General features: G+C 34.1%; 4 protein-coding genes across 5 annotated transcripts; 1 reads left to right on the top strand and 3 right to left on the bottom strand.

The window, feature by feature from the left end:
* Positions 1-7,124: 7,124 nt before the first annotated feature.
* LOC133029274 (uncharacterized) lies at positions 7,125-8,648 on the bottom strand. The gene is made up of 2 exons (XM_061101751.1): positions 7,647-8,648; positions 7,125-7,552 (listed from the first exon to the last, which is right to left on the bottom strand). The coding sequence occupies exons 1-2, from the start codon at positions 7,737-7,739 to the stop codon at positions 7,298-7,300; spliced, it is 348 nt and encodes a 115-aa protein (XP_060957734.1). The 5' UTR covers positions 7,740-8,648; the 3' UTR covers positions 7,125-7,297.
* LOC115704612 (spore wall protein 2-like) lies at positions 7,795-8,634 on the bottom strand. Its single transcript, XM_030631813.2, has 3 exons — positions 8,581-8,634; positions 8,271-8,501; positions 7,795-7,914 (listed from the first exon to the last, which is right to left on the bottom strand). The coding sequence occupies exons 1-3, from the start codon at positions 8,632-8,634 to the stop codon at positions 7,795-7,797; spliced, it is 405 nt and encodes a 134-aa protein (XP_030487673.2).
* Positions 8,649-8,680: 32 nt separating the features above from the next.
* Positions 8,681-11,283, bottom strand: LOC133034536 (uncharacterized). The gene is made up of 4 exons (XM_061109639.1): positions 10,895-11,283; positions 10,719-10,787; positions 9,028-10,052; positions 8,681-8,920 (listed from the first exon to the last, which is right to left on the bottom strand). Exons 3-4 carry the CDS (start codon positions 9,769-9,771, stop codon positions 8,681-8,683), a joined length of 984 nt encoding a protein of 327 aa, XP_060965622.1. The 5' UTR covers positions 9,772-10,052; positions 10,719-10,787; positions 10,895-11,283.
* A 1,225-nt stretch (positions 11,284-12,508) lies between these two features.
* Positions 12,509-18,897, top strand: LOC115707672 (lysine-specific demethylase JMJ28). 2 transcript variants are annotated; one of them, XM_030635698.2, is made up of 12 exons: positions 12,523-13,765; positions 13,871-14,019; positions 14,949-15,054; positions 15,157-15,289; positions 15,383-15,446; positions 15,547-16,294; positions 16,485-16,814; positions 17,291-17,854; positions 17,934-18,006; positions 18,081-18,166; positions 18,460-18,579; positions 18,680-18,897. In XM_030635698.2, exons 1-12 carry the CDS (start codon positions 13,100-13,102, stop codon positions 18,749-18,751), a joined length of 3,111 nt encoding a protein of 1,036 aa, XP_030491558.2. In that variant the 5' UTR covers positions 12,523-13,099; the 3' UTR covers positions 18,752-18,897. The 2 variants fall into 2 exon arrangements, with proteins under 2 accessions (XP_030491559.2, XP_030491558.2); XM_030635699.2 differs by lacking the exon at positions 18,680-18,897 and having other exon boundaries at positions 12,509-13,765; positions 18,368-18,565.
* The last annotated feature ends 816 nt before the right edge of the window (positions 18,898-19,713 follow it).

The following is a 19,713-nucleotide window of genomic DNA, read 5'->3' as shown; positions in this document are numbered from 1 at the left end:
TTTTACAAATGAAGGATCCTTCTCTGTTGCATTTTGATTTTTTTTTAAAATCCACTGTTGTATTTAAATTATTTTTTTTTATCTTTTCAAATTATGCATGAAAATAGTATTTTTGTAAAATAAGGCAAAATATCGGGGCGTTACAGTTGGTATCAGAGCCTTGACCCAGCCGGAAGTGTGGTCGACGAGGACGTCGGATCCCGTAAGGGGGGGTGATTGTGACAGTCAGTAGTCCCGTGATCCGTAAGGGGAAATACCGGGTAAGCTGTGCGATCATGCCACACGCACAGGGGAAGGTCGAGTGGGATGATTACGAGAATTTATGTAGGTATGGGACTACACAGTTGAAGAGGGCTTAAATGGATTGATTGGTACTACCTATGTCAACAAGGTGCATCTTGTTTTTCGGTAGCCCATCTCGAAAGAACTCCACAGTTAAGCGTGCTTGGCCTGGAGCAATTTCAAGGATGGGTGACCTCCTGGGAAGTTTTCTCAGGATGCGTGTGAGTGAGGACAAAGCACGCTGAAAACACTCGTGTTGGTCTGTAGGGTCAGTCATCAATCCAGGAAGCAGCCAGAGTGGCGTACTCGTGTATAAGAGCCATTAGTCCGTGGGTGTAAGGGCCCAATGGAGGCTTGAAGCGGGGACGTTACAGTTGGTATCAGAGCCGATCGTCCGTTAGCCCGAAGGATACTCACGGTATACATACAGAAGACTGAAAAAGATCCCTCTCACTATTATGTAAGTGTTAGTTTTCATTTCTTGGTATTGCCATTAATAGTCTTATATGTGATACATATAATTAGAGCCTCATCTTAGGTGGTGCTTAGAGACATCAATAGTACCCTCTATCTCTTATGATTGATTACACTTTTTAGGAAGAAGATGTATAGGTTTATATTTCTTTATTGTCTTGAATTGAACTAGGAAGGATCGTGTTCCTTTCTTGAAAAATTTAGAATAAATTATATTAGGAGCTCATAAGACTTTATTTGATAAATAGAATATTACTAGTTAAGCTTGACAACATTAAGTTTAGATATGTACATAGAATCTTCTCTTCCAATAATTGAACTCTTTTGTTTCTTTTAAATCAACCTTTCTTGTAAGAGCTCACACATGAAACTAGAAGATCAGTTAGAATCAATGTGAAAGGAACGACCAATAGAGGTGGGGGCTAAGGATGTGTGTTCCGCTGACCCACAGATGGTTGATGTTCCAGAGAACCCAATAATAGTTAAGGCTAACGATCTAATAGAGGTATTGGAAGGACTACGAGCATGACTAAGACAATTTGTTGAAGAGTTTTCACAGGCTCAGCAAAATATCACCAACACTAGTAGTGGAACTTGAAGCACATAATGAAATGTACCAATAGCCAACTAAGTACCGACGCATATATTTTCACCTATCTATGAATGGTTGAAGAAGCGGTCTCTACACCTAGCCATGAATGGAAGCCCAACATATAGGAAGTAGGGATGACTTAGAATAGTAGACGTTATACCAGACTGGGACAGTATAATTTATGAAACCTACTTATTAAGAAGGATGAAATAATAGATCTTTAAGGAGAAGGTACTATCTTGTTGGATATTCTATAAGTTACACACTCCTAAGTTAGATGGTAAGAAGTATGAGTACTGTATGCAAAGACATTGGAGATAAGTATGTTATAGAAATGAGTCAGGAGAGGACGATGCCATCATATAGAAAGGAGTGTAGTGTGTTGAATAGAATCCAAAATGAGAAGTTAGAAAGAGACATGATAAAATTACTAGAGGTAACAACTTATTAAGGTATCTTAAATACTAAGAGATAAGCAGAGCATCAACAAATATTAGATTACCGAAGGAAAGTTGTAAACTTTAAACTCAAGGTCATCTACTTGGTGGAGGAGATAATAGAGAAAAATGTGTATGGTTTCGACAGAGACATTTTCAAAGGAGAAAGACAAAAAAGGTCCAGGCACGGCTAACAATTTGGGTACAACATGAATGAAAGACAACTAAGAGGGTGACTACTCGGAATTGATCACAACTACACAACTAAGAGACTGTGGATGCAGCTTTGTGGCGGGTGTACAACAAACAACTATAGAGAGTAGATCGCAAATTCAAAACTTGAGAAAGAGGAGGAATTAGCATTCAAGGGTGACATCCCTAGATTCCAAATACTCACTGATACAACAACAATGGTGTCGAGTATAGCTCAATGAGAAAATGTTAGGAAAGCCTCACTTAGAGACAGGAGAAAAGTGAGACACAATTAGGACCAAAGTAACTTATATTGAAGAATGTCATGGCATGTCAAGGAATATACAAGTTTTTGATAAGTGTTGGGATTAGAAAATACACTCATGCAACATAAAGGAATTCAAGGCACAACGTAAGCAAAGGATACTACAATCCAATTACGACTTATATTATGGGCAATAGTATAAGTATGTTGGAGTGTCATCTAATGAGAAACTAAGAGGAAAACTCACAAAGTCCAGCCCTGCTGAAAAGAGATGGTGTTTCTAGGCCCTATAGTGCCCGAGAAGAAAATGACTATGGATTTGTCAAAAGCTAAAATTGTTAAGAGCAAAAAAATGAAAAATATTAGATATTTTTCTCAATCTGAAAAGCCAGTAATAGAGATCTTTGGAAGGACTCTCTCAAGCTAACAATAACTAACTTAGTGCACACTACTAAGTCTTGTCCAATTGAAAGTGCAAAAGTTAGAAGAAGAAAAAAACAAGATAGGTATTGATAATTTGGTGGCGTTTGGATGTAAAATGAGACGCTTGAACGAATTATTGACTTGTGCTTAAAGGTAGTATGGGAAGTAAGAATAAAAAATTCCTGACTAAGGAATTATAAATAGTGAGTCTCCAGTAATAAATCAAATACAAGTAGGGGTATAGGAGGTATAATAGTGATGGACAGAGTAAGGTCTGTTCGGCATAGTTTGCAAATTTTATATATAGTATCCTTACCCTGATAACTTGGATGATCAATACATTATGAGATTGGTATGGTTGACTTATTGTTAATAGTCAACAGATAATAAATAATTAGGCTACGATAAGCCATGGTAGGGTTGAACTTATTTTAAAGGGGTTATTAGTGTGCTTTCTATGTTTTAATACATATATGGTATAGTCTTAAGTAAATAATTAGTATTGGAATGTATGTTTAAGAGATTAAAAAGTTTTAGAAGTACAATTAAGAAGTTGAGATATTTTTTTGGTGAATTAAAGACGGCTACAATATTGAGGGCATGAATATGGCTGGAATAATCAATGCTATGATAAGTATGAAGTTATGTGATACCTCAGATGGCTAGTATATTAGAAGAAGCAATCATTAAACATAACTATCAGAATCTATCGGCATTACAGATTCAAACTTCACCACTATAGCAAGATAATACCAAAGTAGATAAAAGTTAGTATAGAATACTAGCTAATCTCATAATCAAGTCAACTTGATTGAAGGGGGTAATGGAGGACCAAGCACCATAAGAGAGATTAGCAAAGAAAATACAATAGAGTGATACAAAAATCAGACAACAAAAGGAACCAAAGACTATTATATATCTTGGAAAATGGGAAGTCATGACAAGTGCAACGAATGCATGGATAAAGGAAATTAAGAAGTGAGCGTTAGACAAAAAGGTAGTCGGATAGATAGTTAAATATTTATACATAGAAGACCTTTTAAAGATATTCCATGTTTATTTCCAAGTGCCATGGAAAAAGTATCTATCGATGAGTAACAACTATGAAACTGTAAAAATGACACCGTAGCTTTACAGTGGAATAAAAAGAGAGAGGGAGAGAGTAAGATTTTAGTCTGTAATAACATTCAATGAGAGAATGGGAATAATTAAAGAGAAGTTTGCATAAGATCTTTTACCCTACTCTTTGTGTTTGTTATTTTTGTATTATATAATGTGTTCTCAATTGTCATGTAAGGATGTTCATAAGAGAAGAAATTTTTATAAAATTACGAGCATGTTATTGCAAAACTTATGTATTTAAAGCATGTATATGTACGTTATTGTAATGGAGTATATTTTGGTATTTAAGTAATGTATAGAGAAATAATAATACTTAATTAAGTTGTGTATATTTTATGTGTTATGGATTGACCGATAAGACATAGGTTAAATGCATGTTTATTGGGTCAATATATATGGTAGATAATGAGGTAATGCAGTAAGTGGTGAAAGACATGAAGACTCAACACCCCGAGTGTTGGTAAGTTAAATTTCGAGGACGAAATTTTTTTAAGGAGGGTAGAATGTAATATCCAGATTAAAATAGTATTTAATTTTTTTTCTCTCCTTGGGATATTAATTGTGTGAGGATAATTATCTTATATATTTGTGTTGTTAGTGAGTTGAGATTGTTGCTTAGATTATTGTACCAATTTTCTAGAGAGAGTTAAAGTTATATTAACTACGAAAGTAAAATATTATGGTATTTTCATCAGTACGTAATCGTTTAATTAAAGCCCGATATGAAAGTCCATTAAGTTTTCTTTATAATATATTTATTTGATTTAAATAATTGTATAAGTGGTATTAAATAATATTATTATTTAATTAATGTGAGAAAATTCGTAAGTTTAGAGAAATTCGCAGGTTTAAAAAACTGTTTTACTAAAACGACCATATCTGGAGTTTTATAACTCCGATTGGGGTGATTTCAGTGGCGTTGGAAAGATAATTAAAAGATCTATAAATTTTGTAGAAATAGCTATATCATAATTCGTAATTTTTCTAGGTCAAAATTAAGTCCTAAAATTACGAGATTTAGAGCTTATAATTTAAACTTAAAAGTAGGATATTTATTTATTTAATAATTTATCATATTATTATTGCTATTATGTTAATATTATTATTATTCATAAAACTAAACCTAATAAGAGTCAGAATAGTATAGGTTTCATTAACCCTAAAATTATATCGTTCTATTCTCAAGACTAACCTTAAAATTTTCAAGTCATCTTTTCATTACATCCTTAGCCAAATCTATACCACTCTTCACTCTCATCTTTGATCACCATCATCTTATGTCTATTGATCCAAGAAGCTTCATGTATTTGAGGTAAGAAACTCTACATTTACTTATTTATTGATCACAATAGGAGAAAATTCGTAGGTCTCCTTTTCTTATTTTTCAGAATGAAACATGTCTCAGTAAAACTGTCATAACTCTTTAAATACTCATCCGATTCTCGCAATCTTGGTGCCTATAGAAAGATTATTAAATTTCCCATAATTCGTATGAAGAAAAGTTTTGCTGAATCGAAATTTATCTATGTCAAAAATTAATATTTCTACGCTGTTTCTTATAGATTATTTTTTTATATATTCTATATAGGTTGTCTCAGTAAAACTTGAATATCTCTCTGAATACTTATCTGATTCTAGCATTCTTGATATCATTGAAAAGCTGATTCAATGACCTATAATTTTTATGAAGAAACCATTCACCATTTCGGTGATATTCTATGTCGAAAATTATCATCTTTCTGATATTATTGTAAATCGTTTTTTTCATATTCCCAGAAAAAGTACTTTCACTTAAAATACCATAACTCTCTCAATTCTTGTCTATTTTTAATGATCTATATATGGTTTCAAAGCTTATTCAATTTTCCATAAGTTTCATGAATAAACATTTCGTGAATTCGGAGTAATACTATGTCGAAAAGTTAGTTTCCTTCTGTATCATGTAATTCGTTTCTTAAATCTTGTTCTTCCAAAACTGTTTTGGTAAAATTGTAATATCTCTTTGAATATAATTCCAATTTCAGAGATTTTGGTATCATTGGAAAGGGAATTTAATTTCCTAAAACTTTCATGAAGATGTTATCTTCTAGTTCTGAACCTTTCAATGCAAAAAGTTTGTATTTTTGCTAAGTCGTATAATTCGTTACTCCATATTCCTTCTCAGAAATAGTTTCAGTAAAACAATCATAACTCTCTGAGTTTTAATCCATTTTTAATTATCTTTATATCATTGGAAAGATAATGGAATTTTCTATAATTTTTATGAAGACAACTTTTACTGAATTCATGTAGTTGTTGGTCAAAAATAGTAATCTTTCTGCTGTACTGTAAGAGTACGAATTTTAATATTAGGGCCTTGACCCATGTCTTATTATAGGTAGTAGTGACGAGATAACAACTCTTAAGCAGCGGGATTTGAGGTAAGGAAATTAGATAGTGTTATATGTGTTTATCTGCATAAATTTGGATTCTTTGTGTACTGAAATATGAGTTATGATTTGTTATTATAAGTCTGTATATGGTACTGAGAATGTGTGGTATGGACACAATATTCGTAAATTAATATATAAATTATGGTTGTTATGACTTGTATATGTGTATGTTGTATGTTGTGTATTGTATGTTGTATGGTGTATGGTGTATTGTTGTATGTTATATGTTGTATGTTATATGTTGTATGTTATATGTTGTATGCTAACGTCTCAGGTAAAGTGAGGGACCATGGTGGGGTATGATACGGGATAAGGCCGTTGAATGTAGAGATACCCTACCCTGCATTTTCCTGAGTCGTGTATGAGATTGTTATGGTGGGTATGATACAGTGATGTTACTGTTGAATATAGAGATACCCTATCCTATAACAATGGTAGGGCTGCATAGGCCCATATTATTATGTGGGCAGATTAGGCCCAGGATATTGTAGGGTCAGGCTAGGCCCGAGTTATGTAAGTAATGGCTATGATATGCCAATGTTGTGATAATGACATTATTATTTATAGTATTGATATGATTATGTTATGAGTATGATATTGGAGTTATGATCTTTGTATATGTGTACGGTGTGAACAAATAATATAGACTTGTATGATAAAGGTTTCCATATGTACAGTTATTTGGTTATAGTTATAAAAGAGCATGTATGATATTGCTAAAACTTAATAAATACATTAATGGTATGTGTGATATTATATGGTATTGTTTGATAAGCATTTCCTTACTGAGCTTTTAGCTCACCCCCCTTACTTTCCCCTACGGGTATTAGACGGGGAAGTATGTATAGTGAGCGAGGTCGGTTAAGTACGTATACTGTGAGCGGCTACGGGCGGACAAACGATCTAGAACGCCGGTGGTGCCTTAGTTTTATTTTAAGCAGTTGATAAATCTAACACAGTGGAAATGCATTATTTAAAATTATTTACTTACTGTATCTTGTTTTACAAATGAAGGATCCTTCTCTGTTGCATTTTGATTTTTTTTTAAAATCCACTGTTGTATTTAAATTATTTTTTTTTATCTTTTCAAATTATGCATGAAAATAGTATTTTTGTAAAATAAGGCAAAATATCGGGGCGTTACATACTTAACAACTCCATAACCAAAACCATCTTTAGAACTAGAAATGGAAGAGTCATACTCCATAAACGGAGACGTCAGCGCTATGGGTTTCTTAGATTTCCTCTTGTCAACAAGAGGAGTTTCTTCAACGGGAATTGGGTCATCTTCAAGTTCAATGTTAGAATCAACATTGAGACCTGTTGCACCCATCTAATATATTTTTTCCACAAAAATGAAAGAAAATAGACAGTGTTAAACACAAAAAGTATGAAGAAACTAAAAAACAACCAAAAAAAAAATATACCTCAAAACAAACAAGACGACGATCCGTAACCTCAACATTTTCAGAAACTGAAATCTGTTTACAAGGATCACCACCAATTCCATCTGAAGACATCTGTTTATATATGGTATTAAAAAGGAATTAGAGCATGGTTAAAAAATAACAACCTTTACACAACCAAAATACAACACAAAAGCAAAATTACCATAATCTCAACTGCTTTTACACCGGACTGAACAGTAGCCTCAACATCTATTTGAGTAGGGCCGTCATTGAAATCAACGAAATTCTTGATACAGAAAATAAAGGAAAAAGAAAATGGAAAAAAAGTGAAGTTATTTTTTGTGAAAGACTTCAACAACTAAAAAAAAACTACATAACAACTTAAAAACAAAATAAAAACAACAAGTAAAATAAGAAGACCAACAATAAATTGCGAACAACATAATCTACAAACACAGCCATATAAATAACATAATAAATACAAATAAATAGTCTGAAAATAGTTGCAAAATTCTGAAAAATAAAACATAACAAGAGACATAACAATAACATAGAATTACAAGAGCACTACCTAAAACGGACTTACAACAAAATAAACCACACAAAGTAACTAAAACCTAGTTACATTGTCTACTTATCTACCTTCTCCTCACTATCAGTGGATTCATCATCACTGCCATTATCATTTTTTTCTTTTGAGTCAGAATCTTCATCGGCTTGACCATCCTTCTCTTCACCTTCACTACCCTCCCCTTCCTCATCACCCATAACATTCTCTTCTTCATTTTCATCAGTTTCTTCAGATTCATTTAAATCAAAATCTGCTTCATCACCACCTCCATCATCATCATTGGAAGATTCACTGCCTTTTTCCTATATTGAAATTACAAATTAAATTAGTATAAAACAACTTAAAAAAAACCGAAAAACAACTATTGAAAAACTAAAATACCTTGGCATAGGAATCGGCAAAAACAGTAGAAAACTGTGTCTGCATTGAAGCCATCTGAGCACCAAAAGAAACAAGCCGTGCGTACACAAACTCTTTCAACTCAACCAAATCGTATGAAATCTTCGATTTGGGAAGTATGCAACGAATCGATCTTGACCTCCAACCCATGAAATTTCTCAGAAAAGGCATCAAGCTTGACAGAAATGTCACTCTGAGCAACAGTTGGCTCTTCGGGAAGAGGGAGACTCTTGTAAGAGTTGTAGTCAGTGTCGAACTTGAAACTGCTCAGTTTCAAAGCTTTGAACTCACCAGCCGTGGGCCTCATATTTGAAAGTTGCAGCTGATCAAAAAACACCAAAATTAAAATTTCAATTATGAAGATTAATAATAATGAAAAACAACACAAAAACAACTACTGAAAAACCAAATTACAACAAACAGATATACCTTATCTTTGGAAACATCAAAGATAGTAGTCTTCAAAACTTTGAAAGTAGGTTGACTATTGCATGTCCACTGAGTGATCCTTGGAATACGAGAGCTTTCCTTTTGGCAGTACTTACCTTTCATGTACTTACAACACTCGTAGAACCAAACTTGAAGAACATGAGGACAACCAATCAAAGTGTAAAAAACACTCGGCCTCTTTCCCGAACTCCTTGCCTTCCTAACCCCCTCAACCCAACTATCAAGCTTACCCTTCAATGAGGAAATAGTCAATTCAAAAGAACTCCGGCCCCAAGCAAATTCATTGTACCTCCCACTATCTACAACATCTAAAATAGACTTGGGTACATTTTTATGCTTAGTGCCACTAAGCAAGAACCACTCCACGAAATACAAAACTGCCAACTTCACAGCATCCTCATCAGAATCACCCCACCTCTTGGTGGTAAAACATTCCCTAACAGATTCCTTAGTGATAGAGGACGAAGTTGGCCAATATCTTTCACAAAGACTATTAACCTCTTGCTTAAAATCTAAGACACTACAGTCACCTTCACAGTCTAACCCAGTAATCAATGCAAATTCCTCAATGCTAAACCTAAGCCTAACACCGCGTATCATTACCCACAACTCAGCATCATTAGGTTGCTGAACCTCCCGGAGCAACAACCCATGAAACACTTGGGGTTGAACTTTAAAATCGGGAAGGTTAAGGAAATGACCAAAACAGGTTTTTGAAAACATTTCAAGCTGTACATCTGAAAGACAAGACTTAATGTTCTCTATCACCTGGAAAGTAGCAGTGGAAAAGGCTTTCGCAATGAATAGATTCTTCTGGTCATAAATATAATCCCATTCCTGTATCAATATAAACAAAATAAATCAGGACAAAAACAAAAAAAACTAAAAAAAAAACAGAAAACAAATAATAAAAATAATTTTTTTTTTAAAAAAAAGGACACCTTAGGGGGATTTTTCTTTGGTAGGTCAAATCCTTCAACCTTCACTGAGGTCCTAGCATGGACCTGCAAAAAAAAAGAAATACAAAAGCAACAAATCTTAGATACAATAACAATGAATATATAAAAATGTAGTAACCAAATTACAGCCAATAAAAAACCTAAAAACAACGTTTATGAAACCCTTACAGTATGATAAATGTAAGAGATAAACAACTTTCAAAAAAATACAGTAACAACACTGTCACAACTTAAAAAAAACAACTAAAATATTAACAACACTGTACAAGCTCGTTGTTATGAAATTTCGAAAATGGTAGTCGATAATAGTAGTGTGACAAACAACCGAGAAAAAACTGACAATAAACATATACAAAACTAAAGAATAAACAACACTGAAAGATTTTGTTGCAATTGAAATTAGTAAAATGCTTCTCAATACCAATAGTGTGTAAAACAACCGAAAACAAATTCACAATAAACTTATAACCAACCAATGGGGAAAAGCAATTCAAAACTGTAACAAAATACGAATTGAACTGGGCAATTTTTCAACAACCAAACAACAACTGAATAAAAACAACAAAACAACATCAACCACAATACATGACAGAAATACATAAAGAACACCAAAAAAACATAAAAACATCCTAATAAACACCTAAACCAGTGACCTAAAAAGCTCATGTAAAAATTAACACAATAAAATGAAACCAAGCAAATTTAAATTACCTTTGATTCAACTTTGGGCTTTTGGTCCTCACCATGCACTTCATCCTCAAAATCAGAATCTGAGGAAACCTAGAACAAAAAATGGGGAAAACTTTAAATCATCAAATGTAACACCAGAAATAAAACAACCAGAAAAAAACTAAAGAAAAATTTAAAAACAACAAAGAGAAACTTACATCGCGTGCAGACTTGGAAATTTTTGCTCTCTTAGTCTTAGGAGCATCGGCTTTAACAGGAGGGGCTCTTTTCTTAGTGCCCGATGTCTCTGGAACATCAGCCACTAAATTTTTAGCAATTTTTTTTAACCCCATCTTAGGTTCGACTTTGGAAGTAACAGTTGGAGCCTTCTTCGATTTTTTAGAAACTTTCTTCGCCGGAGATGGTGATTTCGAACCACTTCTAGTGGTTGCCATTTATATAGAGAAAATATGGTGGAGGATGACAATGTAGGTTGAGGAAAACGTGGGTGAGGGCTTGGAGAAGGAGATCGTGGGAAGAAGAAAATGGTTAGGGCTTGATAATGGTGATCGTGGGAAGCTCGGTTTGAAGAGTGGAAGAATCAGATAAATGAAAAATTCAAAAAGAAAAAAAAAAGGAGTTATGAGGTGGCGTGCGTGTACGTGTGTAAGGAAGAAGGGAAAAGGTAAAATTGTAATTATTAAACTTTTTGAAAAGTAAAATTGAAAAATGTAAAAGTTAAAAAAGTTTAAAAAACCGTGTATGGATAAAAATGTAAAAAAGGTGTCAATTTTGACATGAGGTGTAAAAATCTCTAATAAAAACTATAATTTGTTGTGACTAGGGTTTATTATAATCAAAATCAAATTAGCCATCACTCTATAACTAAATACCATTTTCTAGCGGAAAACAATATTACATTTTAATAGAAAGTATTTTTCTTTTTCTTGCTGCATTTAACAAGTAATTTTTTTATTTGTTTTTTTTTTTTGAGACGAATTTTTTTATTTGTTATAACTAGCATTGCTGCATTTATTTTTCAGTGATACCTGTGATAAATAGTACATTTTGTTTCTTCTCATGATAGATTTTTCGTGAAAAGGAAAGTCCAAGATGCAAATACATGTACATTACACCAGATTGAACTATCGAGTCATGATCACTTAACAAATAGGGTCCATCTCTCATTTTAAATTAATATTCCTTCATTTCATATATGACGTCATTAATCCTTTTTCTTTCTCAAATTAATGCATGTCTTCTGCATACTGTTTCTATAATAATATTTTGCTGCTGGCCTCGCCACAGTTTATTCTACTCTATTCTTTAATTAATAGTTGGGCAGCCTTAAATCCATTTATTTGTGCTTCTTTCTTCTCAGTACAATTCATATATTCAGTATCCTGCGCATTGTGGACCACCATACTTCTCCTTTTGATGTTATTATTGTTAATTACATCTTTAGCCTTCTCAATTTTGTGTTTCACAACAATACTTCACATCCCATCAAAATCTATTCTAATTTTCTCATTTTCTTTACTAAATTAAAGCAAACAAGAGTTGTGCACATACTATGATAATTTTCACTAAATAGAATAGAAAACTTCATTTCAAATTGTGTTTCATGAAAATCATCAACCCAAAAATATTGTAAGACTAAATATACAGAGGCACAGATTGGTCAGATGGTTAGTTTCTGAAGTCTTATCATCTCTCTGTGCTCATACCATAAACTCTTCCATAATAAATCAAAGCTTTTGAGTAGTTTAGTGCCAAACATATCCCTAATTATATATAGGTACTTAATTACTTTTTGTGCCCAAATCAGATCATACCAGATTAAAAATTCCAATATTTTAATTGGAATCTGATAAATGCAAAACAATCACTGTCATTTCTATAAAACTTAATATTATTTTGTTATAACACTCCACATCTCATGTTGATTTGAAATCCACCAATACAAAGCTCCCAATCCCAAATTAGATATATATTTTTAAATTAAAAAAAAATGACTTTATCAAAAAACGAAAAAAATAAAATAAAAAGTGTTGGAAAAGAGTGAGGAGTGACTGTGAAACCGCTGTTTGAACAAAAACTCTTTAACTAAAAACTACAAATACAAGACCGGATTCGTGGCAATCTCCTTGTTCCCGGTCGTGATCATCTTCAACATTTTTTGGGGACCAAATTGGACTTCTTCTCTTTCCATAATTACCAACTCTGCCATCATTCCCTCACTGTTTTTCCCCAATTAATACTCATTACTCACCGCAAATAAACCCTTTCCTAGGCTAATTATCTTCTCTGCGCTTCCCTGTTGCCAAAAACTTCCCTTTTAGTTTTTTTTTTCCCGAGAAAATTGATATCTTTTCTCGGAAAGTCGAATTTTTTATTTTTCTTCTCTTGGTCTGCAAGTCTTAATGAAGGACGACGAACCGTTACCGGACAATTTGCGGTGCAACCGTACTGACGGACGACAATGGCGTTGCAAACTAAGAGCCATGGAGAATATGAAGCTCTGCGAGAATCACTACTTGCAAGGGCGTCATCGACAGAACAAGGAGATAGTGCCGGAATCGCTGAAACTGCAAAGGAAGACGACGAAGAAGGTGCTGAACAGAGACAAAAGTAAGCGCGGCGTTCAAATTAGGTCAAAGAAAGAGGACATTTTGGCGAAGCTCGTGAAGAAGAGGAAGAGATCGGGTGAGACGTTGAGGTCAGTGAAGAAATTGAATAGAGGGAATTCGGAGATGGAGCTTATAAGGATGGTGCTGAAGCGACAGGTGGAGAAGAGTACAGAGAAGAGCATGAAGTTGAAGACGAAAACTGAAACGAAGAAAAAGGAGGTTGTTTTGGAGGAAGAAGATGAAGAAGACGATGATGATAGTGAGGAAGAACTCACGAGAGACCTTCCTAATGGTCTAATGGCGATCTCTTCGTCTTCTTCACCTTCACCGCGACAGTGTTCCGGCAATGTGGGTTCTGATTCACCTGCTCGTGTGAAGGTTGGAGTTGATTTCCTGCCGGTTCCACAACGACAGTTTCGGTCTAAGAACAGTGAGGCATTGCCTTATGGTAAATTGCAGGTGACCTATGATTAGCTTTTCCGTTAGTTGTTTTCCATTTACTCCAAATTTTGTGTTTAATGATTTTATTTTGATCGATTTGGTTTTGTGATTTTAATTGTCAAGGTATTGCCCTGTGCTCGAAGTGTTGCCAATTTGGGTAGGGATAAGAGGAAAAAGAGGTGCCATTGGTGTCAGAGAACCGGCTCCCGGATTCTAATAAAATGTTCGAGTTGCCAAAAACACTTCTTTTGTTTGGATTGCATTAAAGAACGGTTCGTTTTCTTTCAATTCATATTAAAAAGCAGTTCTTTCGATAAATTATCAATCTTTTTAGTTATTATTATTAGATATCAGGCAACCATTAGTTCATGAGAATTGGATGACATAGTTCCGTATAGTACTTAACAACTACAAAACTCTAAAGCATTGAAACGTATAATGTATTTTTTGTGTTTTCATAATTATAATGATGAGAGCTTTTTCCATTTCCTTATGCTTCTATTCTATATCGGCCTTGGTACAAAACATACTTTATAGTGAAATTTCTGTGGTAAACAGCTCAATACATTTTAGATGATTGTTCTGTATTTTCTTATAAAATTTTATAAAGCAAGTCATCTTATTAGATTTAGTCTAACAGGGTTTAGGCAACATCGTTTAGAGCATAATTATTCAAGAGCTTCAAATGAGTAGAAGTAAAATGTTGATCTTGAATAGCTTACTAGTCTGTAATTTGGATGAAATCTTATCATACTTTACTGAAAGCATCCTGTGTTTCTTCAAAACACACACAAAGCAAAAACTAAGAAGAGAGAGAAAGTACAATGTGTGAAATTATGAAGAAGGGAGAGAAATATTGAATTCCCTTCTCTGTCAACATTGTTAAGAGAGTACTACTTATGGATATCATTCTATCTTTGTTGAGTGAACAGTGACATATATACATATTTACATGTGCCCATTTAAAATAAACTGGAGAAAGAAAATGAGGGATTCAAAGCTGTACAAGCTGGTTCTTTCAAAGGCCCATGACTTTAGTTACTGACTCTGTGTTAGCTAGTCACATATTATAGTCTTACTCCAATAGTCAGTATGTTTGATTTTGCCTAAATACTTCCATAGCTCATTGGTTTGAGCTATTTGGTCACTTCACTTGATACGAAACACTGATAATTATTAATTATGATATTTGAAATCTTAGATACTTCAACACAGAAGAAGAAGTCAAAGATACATGCCCAGTATGTCGCAAAGCTTGTACTTGTAAGGACTGCTTGGAAAATCCATCTAAAGACAGTGAAAGTAAGGTCTGAGTCTGACAACATTGTTGCCTGGTTTGTGATCTTGATTACCTGTATTATTAATTAAATTGTGATGGTAAACTTTGCACAAATACCTTGTTTTTTCAGGAGTACTTGCAGGATAAACACGAAGTTGAAGTGATATTGTGTTTCCATTATTTGATTTGTATGCTTCTTCCTGTGCTGAAAGAAATAAACCAAGACCAAAATGATGAACTAGAAATAGAAGCAAGAATAAGAGGTAATGTCAGTTATGGTAAATACTTTGCTGATGTTCTGTGCATCAATTTTTTTAGATTAGTACATGAAGTGCTCGTGTTTTTTATTGTAACAGGACAAAACCCATCTGATATTAATATAAAACAGGCTGATATTGAATGCAATGAGAAGCATTGCTGGTACGTATCACATGTCTTGAAACCTGTGTTTTTTTTACCAATGTATTTACATTTTTGTGTTGCTGACAATTTGCTGCATGATTTTTTACTTTGAGAGCAGTAATAGATGCAAAAGTCTTATACTCAATCTCCATAGAAGCTGCCCAAATTGTTCCTATAACCTTTGTTTAAGTTGTTGTCAAGATTTACGTCAAGAAAGCTTTCTTGGATGTACTGACTTCTCTATCACACTGTCCTCTAACAAAACTAAAACTCCTGCGTACCCTTATGTGCGACAGATAGAGAACCCAATAAGAACCAAGCAGAACCCCAGTAGTAAGTACCTTGAGTGTTCAGTGTCACTACCTGACTGGAAAGTTCATAATGGTAATGGCGATACATCTTGCCCACCCAAGGAGTTTGGTGGTTGTGGTGAGAATCTCCTTGAGTTGAGATCTCTTTTGCCTTTAAATTGGACCAAAGAGCTGGAGGTAAGTGCAGAACAAATAGTCTGTAGCTATGATGTTCCAGAAACTTCAGACATATCTTCGTGCTGCACTCTTTGTAATGGGACGAATCAAAAAACTGGAGGAAGAAAGCAGTTGCGAGAAGCAGCTGTAAGAGAAGAGTCCAGTGATAACTTTTTATATTATCCTACTCTTCTAGATGTTCATAGTGATAAGCTTGAACATTTTCAGAAACACTGGCTCAAGGGTCATCCTGTTATAGTTCGTAATGTTCTTCAGGCTACTTCACATGTGAGTTGGGATCCAGTTCTAATGTTTTGCACATATCTTGAAAGGAGCATATCCAGATATGAAAGTAACAGGGATCTATGTGAAATTAGCAATTGCTTGGATTGGTGTGAGGTTAGTGGATTTACCCTAGATCAAAATTTCCATGTTGGTAAATTTTATGGCATGGCATCAGATGGTAGTTTAACCTTATGATTGTAATGTTTTGTGATTTTCTTCAGTATTGCTGAACTCCACGATCTTCTCATCCTTTTATGGCATAGGAAGATTAGTATGACACTTCTTTTTTTGGGTCACGTGACAGGTAGAAATTGGTATCAGGCAGTACTTCATGGGTTCGTTCAAGGGCCAGACACATAAGAATACATGGAATGAGACTCTGAAATTAAGGGGCTGGCTTTCTTCTCAGTTGTTTCAACAACAGTTTCCATCCCATTATGCTCAAGTAATCCATACTCTACCACTTCAAGAATACATGAATCCTTCATCTGGTCGTCTAAATCTTACTGCAAGATTGCCAAAGGATATCCAGAAGCCTGATCTTGGTCCATGTGTTTATATCTCATATGGCTACGCTGAGCAACTTGAACATGCCAATTCTGTCCTAAAACTCTGTTATAATTCATATGACATGGTATGCCCATTTCTTTTCTCTAGTTCAAAATACTAATCTCTTGAACTCTTGATTTATAAATGTAGCTTCCCATTTATTTCAGTCAAGGAAAATTCAGTATTGATTGGAAACGAATAACAATTACATGTGTGCATGTTTTTCTTTTATAGTTAAGTTGAAAGTACTCGCATTGATACCTCTGTTTCAAGTCAATTTGCAATATCATGTTAATCTAGGCCTTGGATCAGCTCTCGTCTTATTTTAGTTGACAACCTAGAGTTTTAAAACTTGTATTTTGTTAATGAAGGTTGCAATCGTTACATTTACTGTGAGCTTTGAACTTTTACTAACCTTTCACTGACACATAATATGACCGCAAACATATTAATCAATATTTGTTATTTCTTATCCTTCCTATATCAGATGCACTGTGCCATTATATATGGTTTTAGGAATGTGAGTGATTGTTGTTGTATCTTTTGTTTGTTTTACCCCAGGTTAACATACTGGCACATACTTCAAATGTCCCAATCTCTTCAGAACAACTTTCTAGAATAAGAAAGTTACTGAAAAAGCACAAGGCTCAACAAAGTCACTCATCCTTATCTTCCAAGATCACTTCAGATCAAAACATGGTAAACAACATCAATGGAAAATCATCACCATTGCATGAGGTGAAGATTGAAGATTCAGGAGTGCAGGATTTGATTGGAGAAGAAATGCATTTACGAAAGAAAATTGCACAGGTATCCTGTTCCTCTGATGCCACTCACGAACCATGGGATAAAAATCTTAAAGAGAGTAATTCATCGCATGATGATGAATCTGATTCTGATACTGATTCTGAAACTTTGCTTCCTTCTCGCGAGAGTATTCATGGCTCAGAAACATCAGAAGACAGAAAAAGTTCCAAGGTTAACAATAAGAGCTCCAATCATGATGGGAAGAAATCACTAGCAGTGTCTGATGGTGCCCAGTGGGATGTCTTTCGCAGACAAGATGTTCCCAAGCTTATAGATTATCTCAAAAGGCATTCTAATGAGTTTGCTTGCCATAACCATGTAAGTGTAAAGACTAAAATATTGCCATCTTTTCCTGTCAAATAATGTCTTTTAATCTTTTAACTTGCTTGCATTATAGGTCGATCATCCAATTCTTGATCAGAGTTTCTTTCTTGACACTACTCACAAACTGAGGCTTAAGGAGGAGTTTGGTAAGTTGTTTGTGAGTGTCATCATTTGTGGTAATCTGAAATAACTGAAAATAATCCTTTTCTATTCTTACCAGAGATTGAACCTTGGACTTTCATGCAACACGTAGGAGAAGCTGTTATCATTCCCGCCGGATGTCCCTACCAGATTAGGAGTCCTAAGGTCATTTTTGCAACAGTGTTGACATTCTAAATTAAGAAAGATATTGGAAACATTACTTTTATTCTCTGAGTAAAAAATATACCTTAAAATGTTCCCTACCACTGCTTTTAACTTAACTAATATTTCCCCATACTAAATCAGTGAATGTGAGCTGGATTTTCTAATATGTACGCATTTTTGTTCTGATTCTCTGACATGCAGTTCTGGTTTATACCATATCGTTCTATGTTGAAGTATATTTTATCATGAAGTTAATGGGAATACTATTACTTATATTACTTTGGCATAATCAGGCGTGTGTTCATGTTGTTTTGGACTTCATGTCTCCCGAGAATGTTACTGAGTGTGCTCATTTGTCCGATGAAATACGACTGCTTCCAGAAGACCATAAAGCCAAAGTAGACAAGTTACAGGTAAAAATCCTGTAAGATTATTTGGTCATTTTTTCTTTTTCTTTTTTTATCAACTGTATTGATGTATATCATATTATTATTATTATTGTCACGAAAACAGGTGAAGAAGATGGCTCTTCACAGTATTAGTGCAGCTATTAAAGAAATTCGTGAGCTTACATGTGCAACGTAAGTTTCCAGATTGGATATTCATTTATATCTTCTGCTTTCCATTTTAGCACCCATTTAATATATTTGTACAGACTGGAAAATTTTCCTCGTGCATGTCTAAATTTAGCATAGCACTTTAAATAATAAATGATAGTGAATGTTCAATGACTTCCTGCGGAGTGTTTACTGTATGTATTTCTTAGGTGTCCCAACACTCTTTTGTGTGACCGTACGGATCTTTAGATTTTGATTTTTCACAAGTCATGTGTAGGAGTAAGAGAAAACAGCCTCAATTCAATTATCAATCTGCATAAGAATTTGTACTTATTCTATGTATTAACTTTACGTAATCAGTTCAACACATATGTTAGACCCTTTAGTGATGCATTATTCTGACTCGTAATTATGGATTATTGGAAAGAATGAGTAAAGTCTGTAGTGATCTATCTGAAGAGATTATTTATTTACAACTTACAAGTTTGTAAATTACTACATACTTAAGCTGTCTGTCACGCGTGGTGTTTTGGGAGCACAGTCTTTACATGAATCTCAACTACTAGAACCTGGATAGAAATCCAAATACGATTAGGAAAGATTATGATGGGCAAAAGAAAAGGTGCTTTAATTCAGTGATGTTTTCTTAGATATATTTCGAAGAGAGAATAATGGAATGTAATTCAAAAGTGTAATGTAGCTCATAGTTCATACCCGCTTTAAAATATAAAAAGTGCTGTACGTGTTACTCAATTCACACAATTACACAAGCTCAAAGCATTTAACAGTATTACAGTAACTTGTGTTTCATATAGTAAACCTCTCATAAACACATAACAGGAAAATAAGAATCTAATATCGCACTACCTCGTTCACATGGCCTATTATTAATCTCAATTACTCACAACAATTAACAAAAATAAAAATGATGAATATTAGCTTAGGTCAGATTCAATTGGATAGCCAAAACTAAGATTAGAACAAGACGAC

Source organism: Cannabis sativa, chromosome 1 (assembly GCF_029168945.1).
Source record: "Cannabis sativa cultivar Pink pepper isolate KNU-18-1 chromosome 1, ASM2916894v1, whole genome shotgun sequence".
Taxonomy (NCBI): Eukaryota; Viridiplantae; Streptophyta; class Magnoliopsida; order Rosales; family Cannabaceae; genus Cannabis; species Cannabis sativa.
This window is presented reverse-complemented; position numbering and strand designations above follow the sequence as displayed.

Excerpts from the sequence above, each read along its gene's own strand:
- LOC133029274 (XM_061101751.1), bottom strand. The coding sequence starts at position 7,739 with ATGTCTTCAGATGGAATTGGTGGTGATCCTTGTAAACAGATTTCAGTT. Across the intron at positions 7,553-7,646 it reads GTCGTCTTGTTTGTTTTGAG|ATGGGTGCAACAGGTCTCAA; the intron begins GTATATTTTTTT and ends AAAATATATTAG.
- LOC115704612 (XM_030631813.2), bottom strand. The coding sequence starts at position 8,634 with ATGGCTTCAATGCAGACACAGTTTTCTACTGTTTTTGCCGATTCCTAT. Across the intron at positions 8,502-8,580 it reads TTGCCGATTCCTATGCCAAG|GAAAAAGGCAGTGAATCTTC; the intron begins GTATTTTAGTTT and ends ATTTCAATATAG. Across the intron at positions 7,915-8,270 it reads CCACTGATAGTGAGGAGAAG|AATTTCGTTGATTTCAATGA; the intron begins GTAGATAAGTAG and ends TTCTGTATCAAG.
- LOC133034536 (XM_061109639.1), bottom strand. The coding sequence starts at position 9,771 with ATGTTTTCAAAAACCTGTTTTGGTCATTTCCTTAACCTTCCCGATTTT. Across the intron at positions 8,921-9,027 it reads TTGATGTTTCCAAAGATAAG|CTGCAACTTTCAAATATGAG; the intron begins GTATATCTGTTT and ends TTTTTTGATCAG.
- LOC115707672 (XM_030635698.2), top strand. The coding sequence starts at position 13,100 with ATGAAGGACGACGAACCGTTACCGGACAATTTGCGGTGCAACCGTACT. Across the intron at positions 15,290-15,382 it reads AATAGAAGCAAGAATAAGAG|GACAAAACCCATCTGATATT; the intron begins GTAATGTCAGTT and ends TTATTGTAACAG. Across the intron at positions 16,815-17,290 it reads GTTATAATTCATATGACATG|GTTAACATACTGGCACATAC; the intron begins GTATGCCCATTT and ends GTTTTACCCCAG.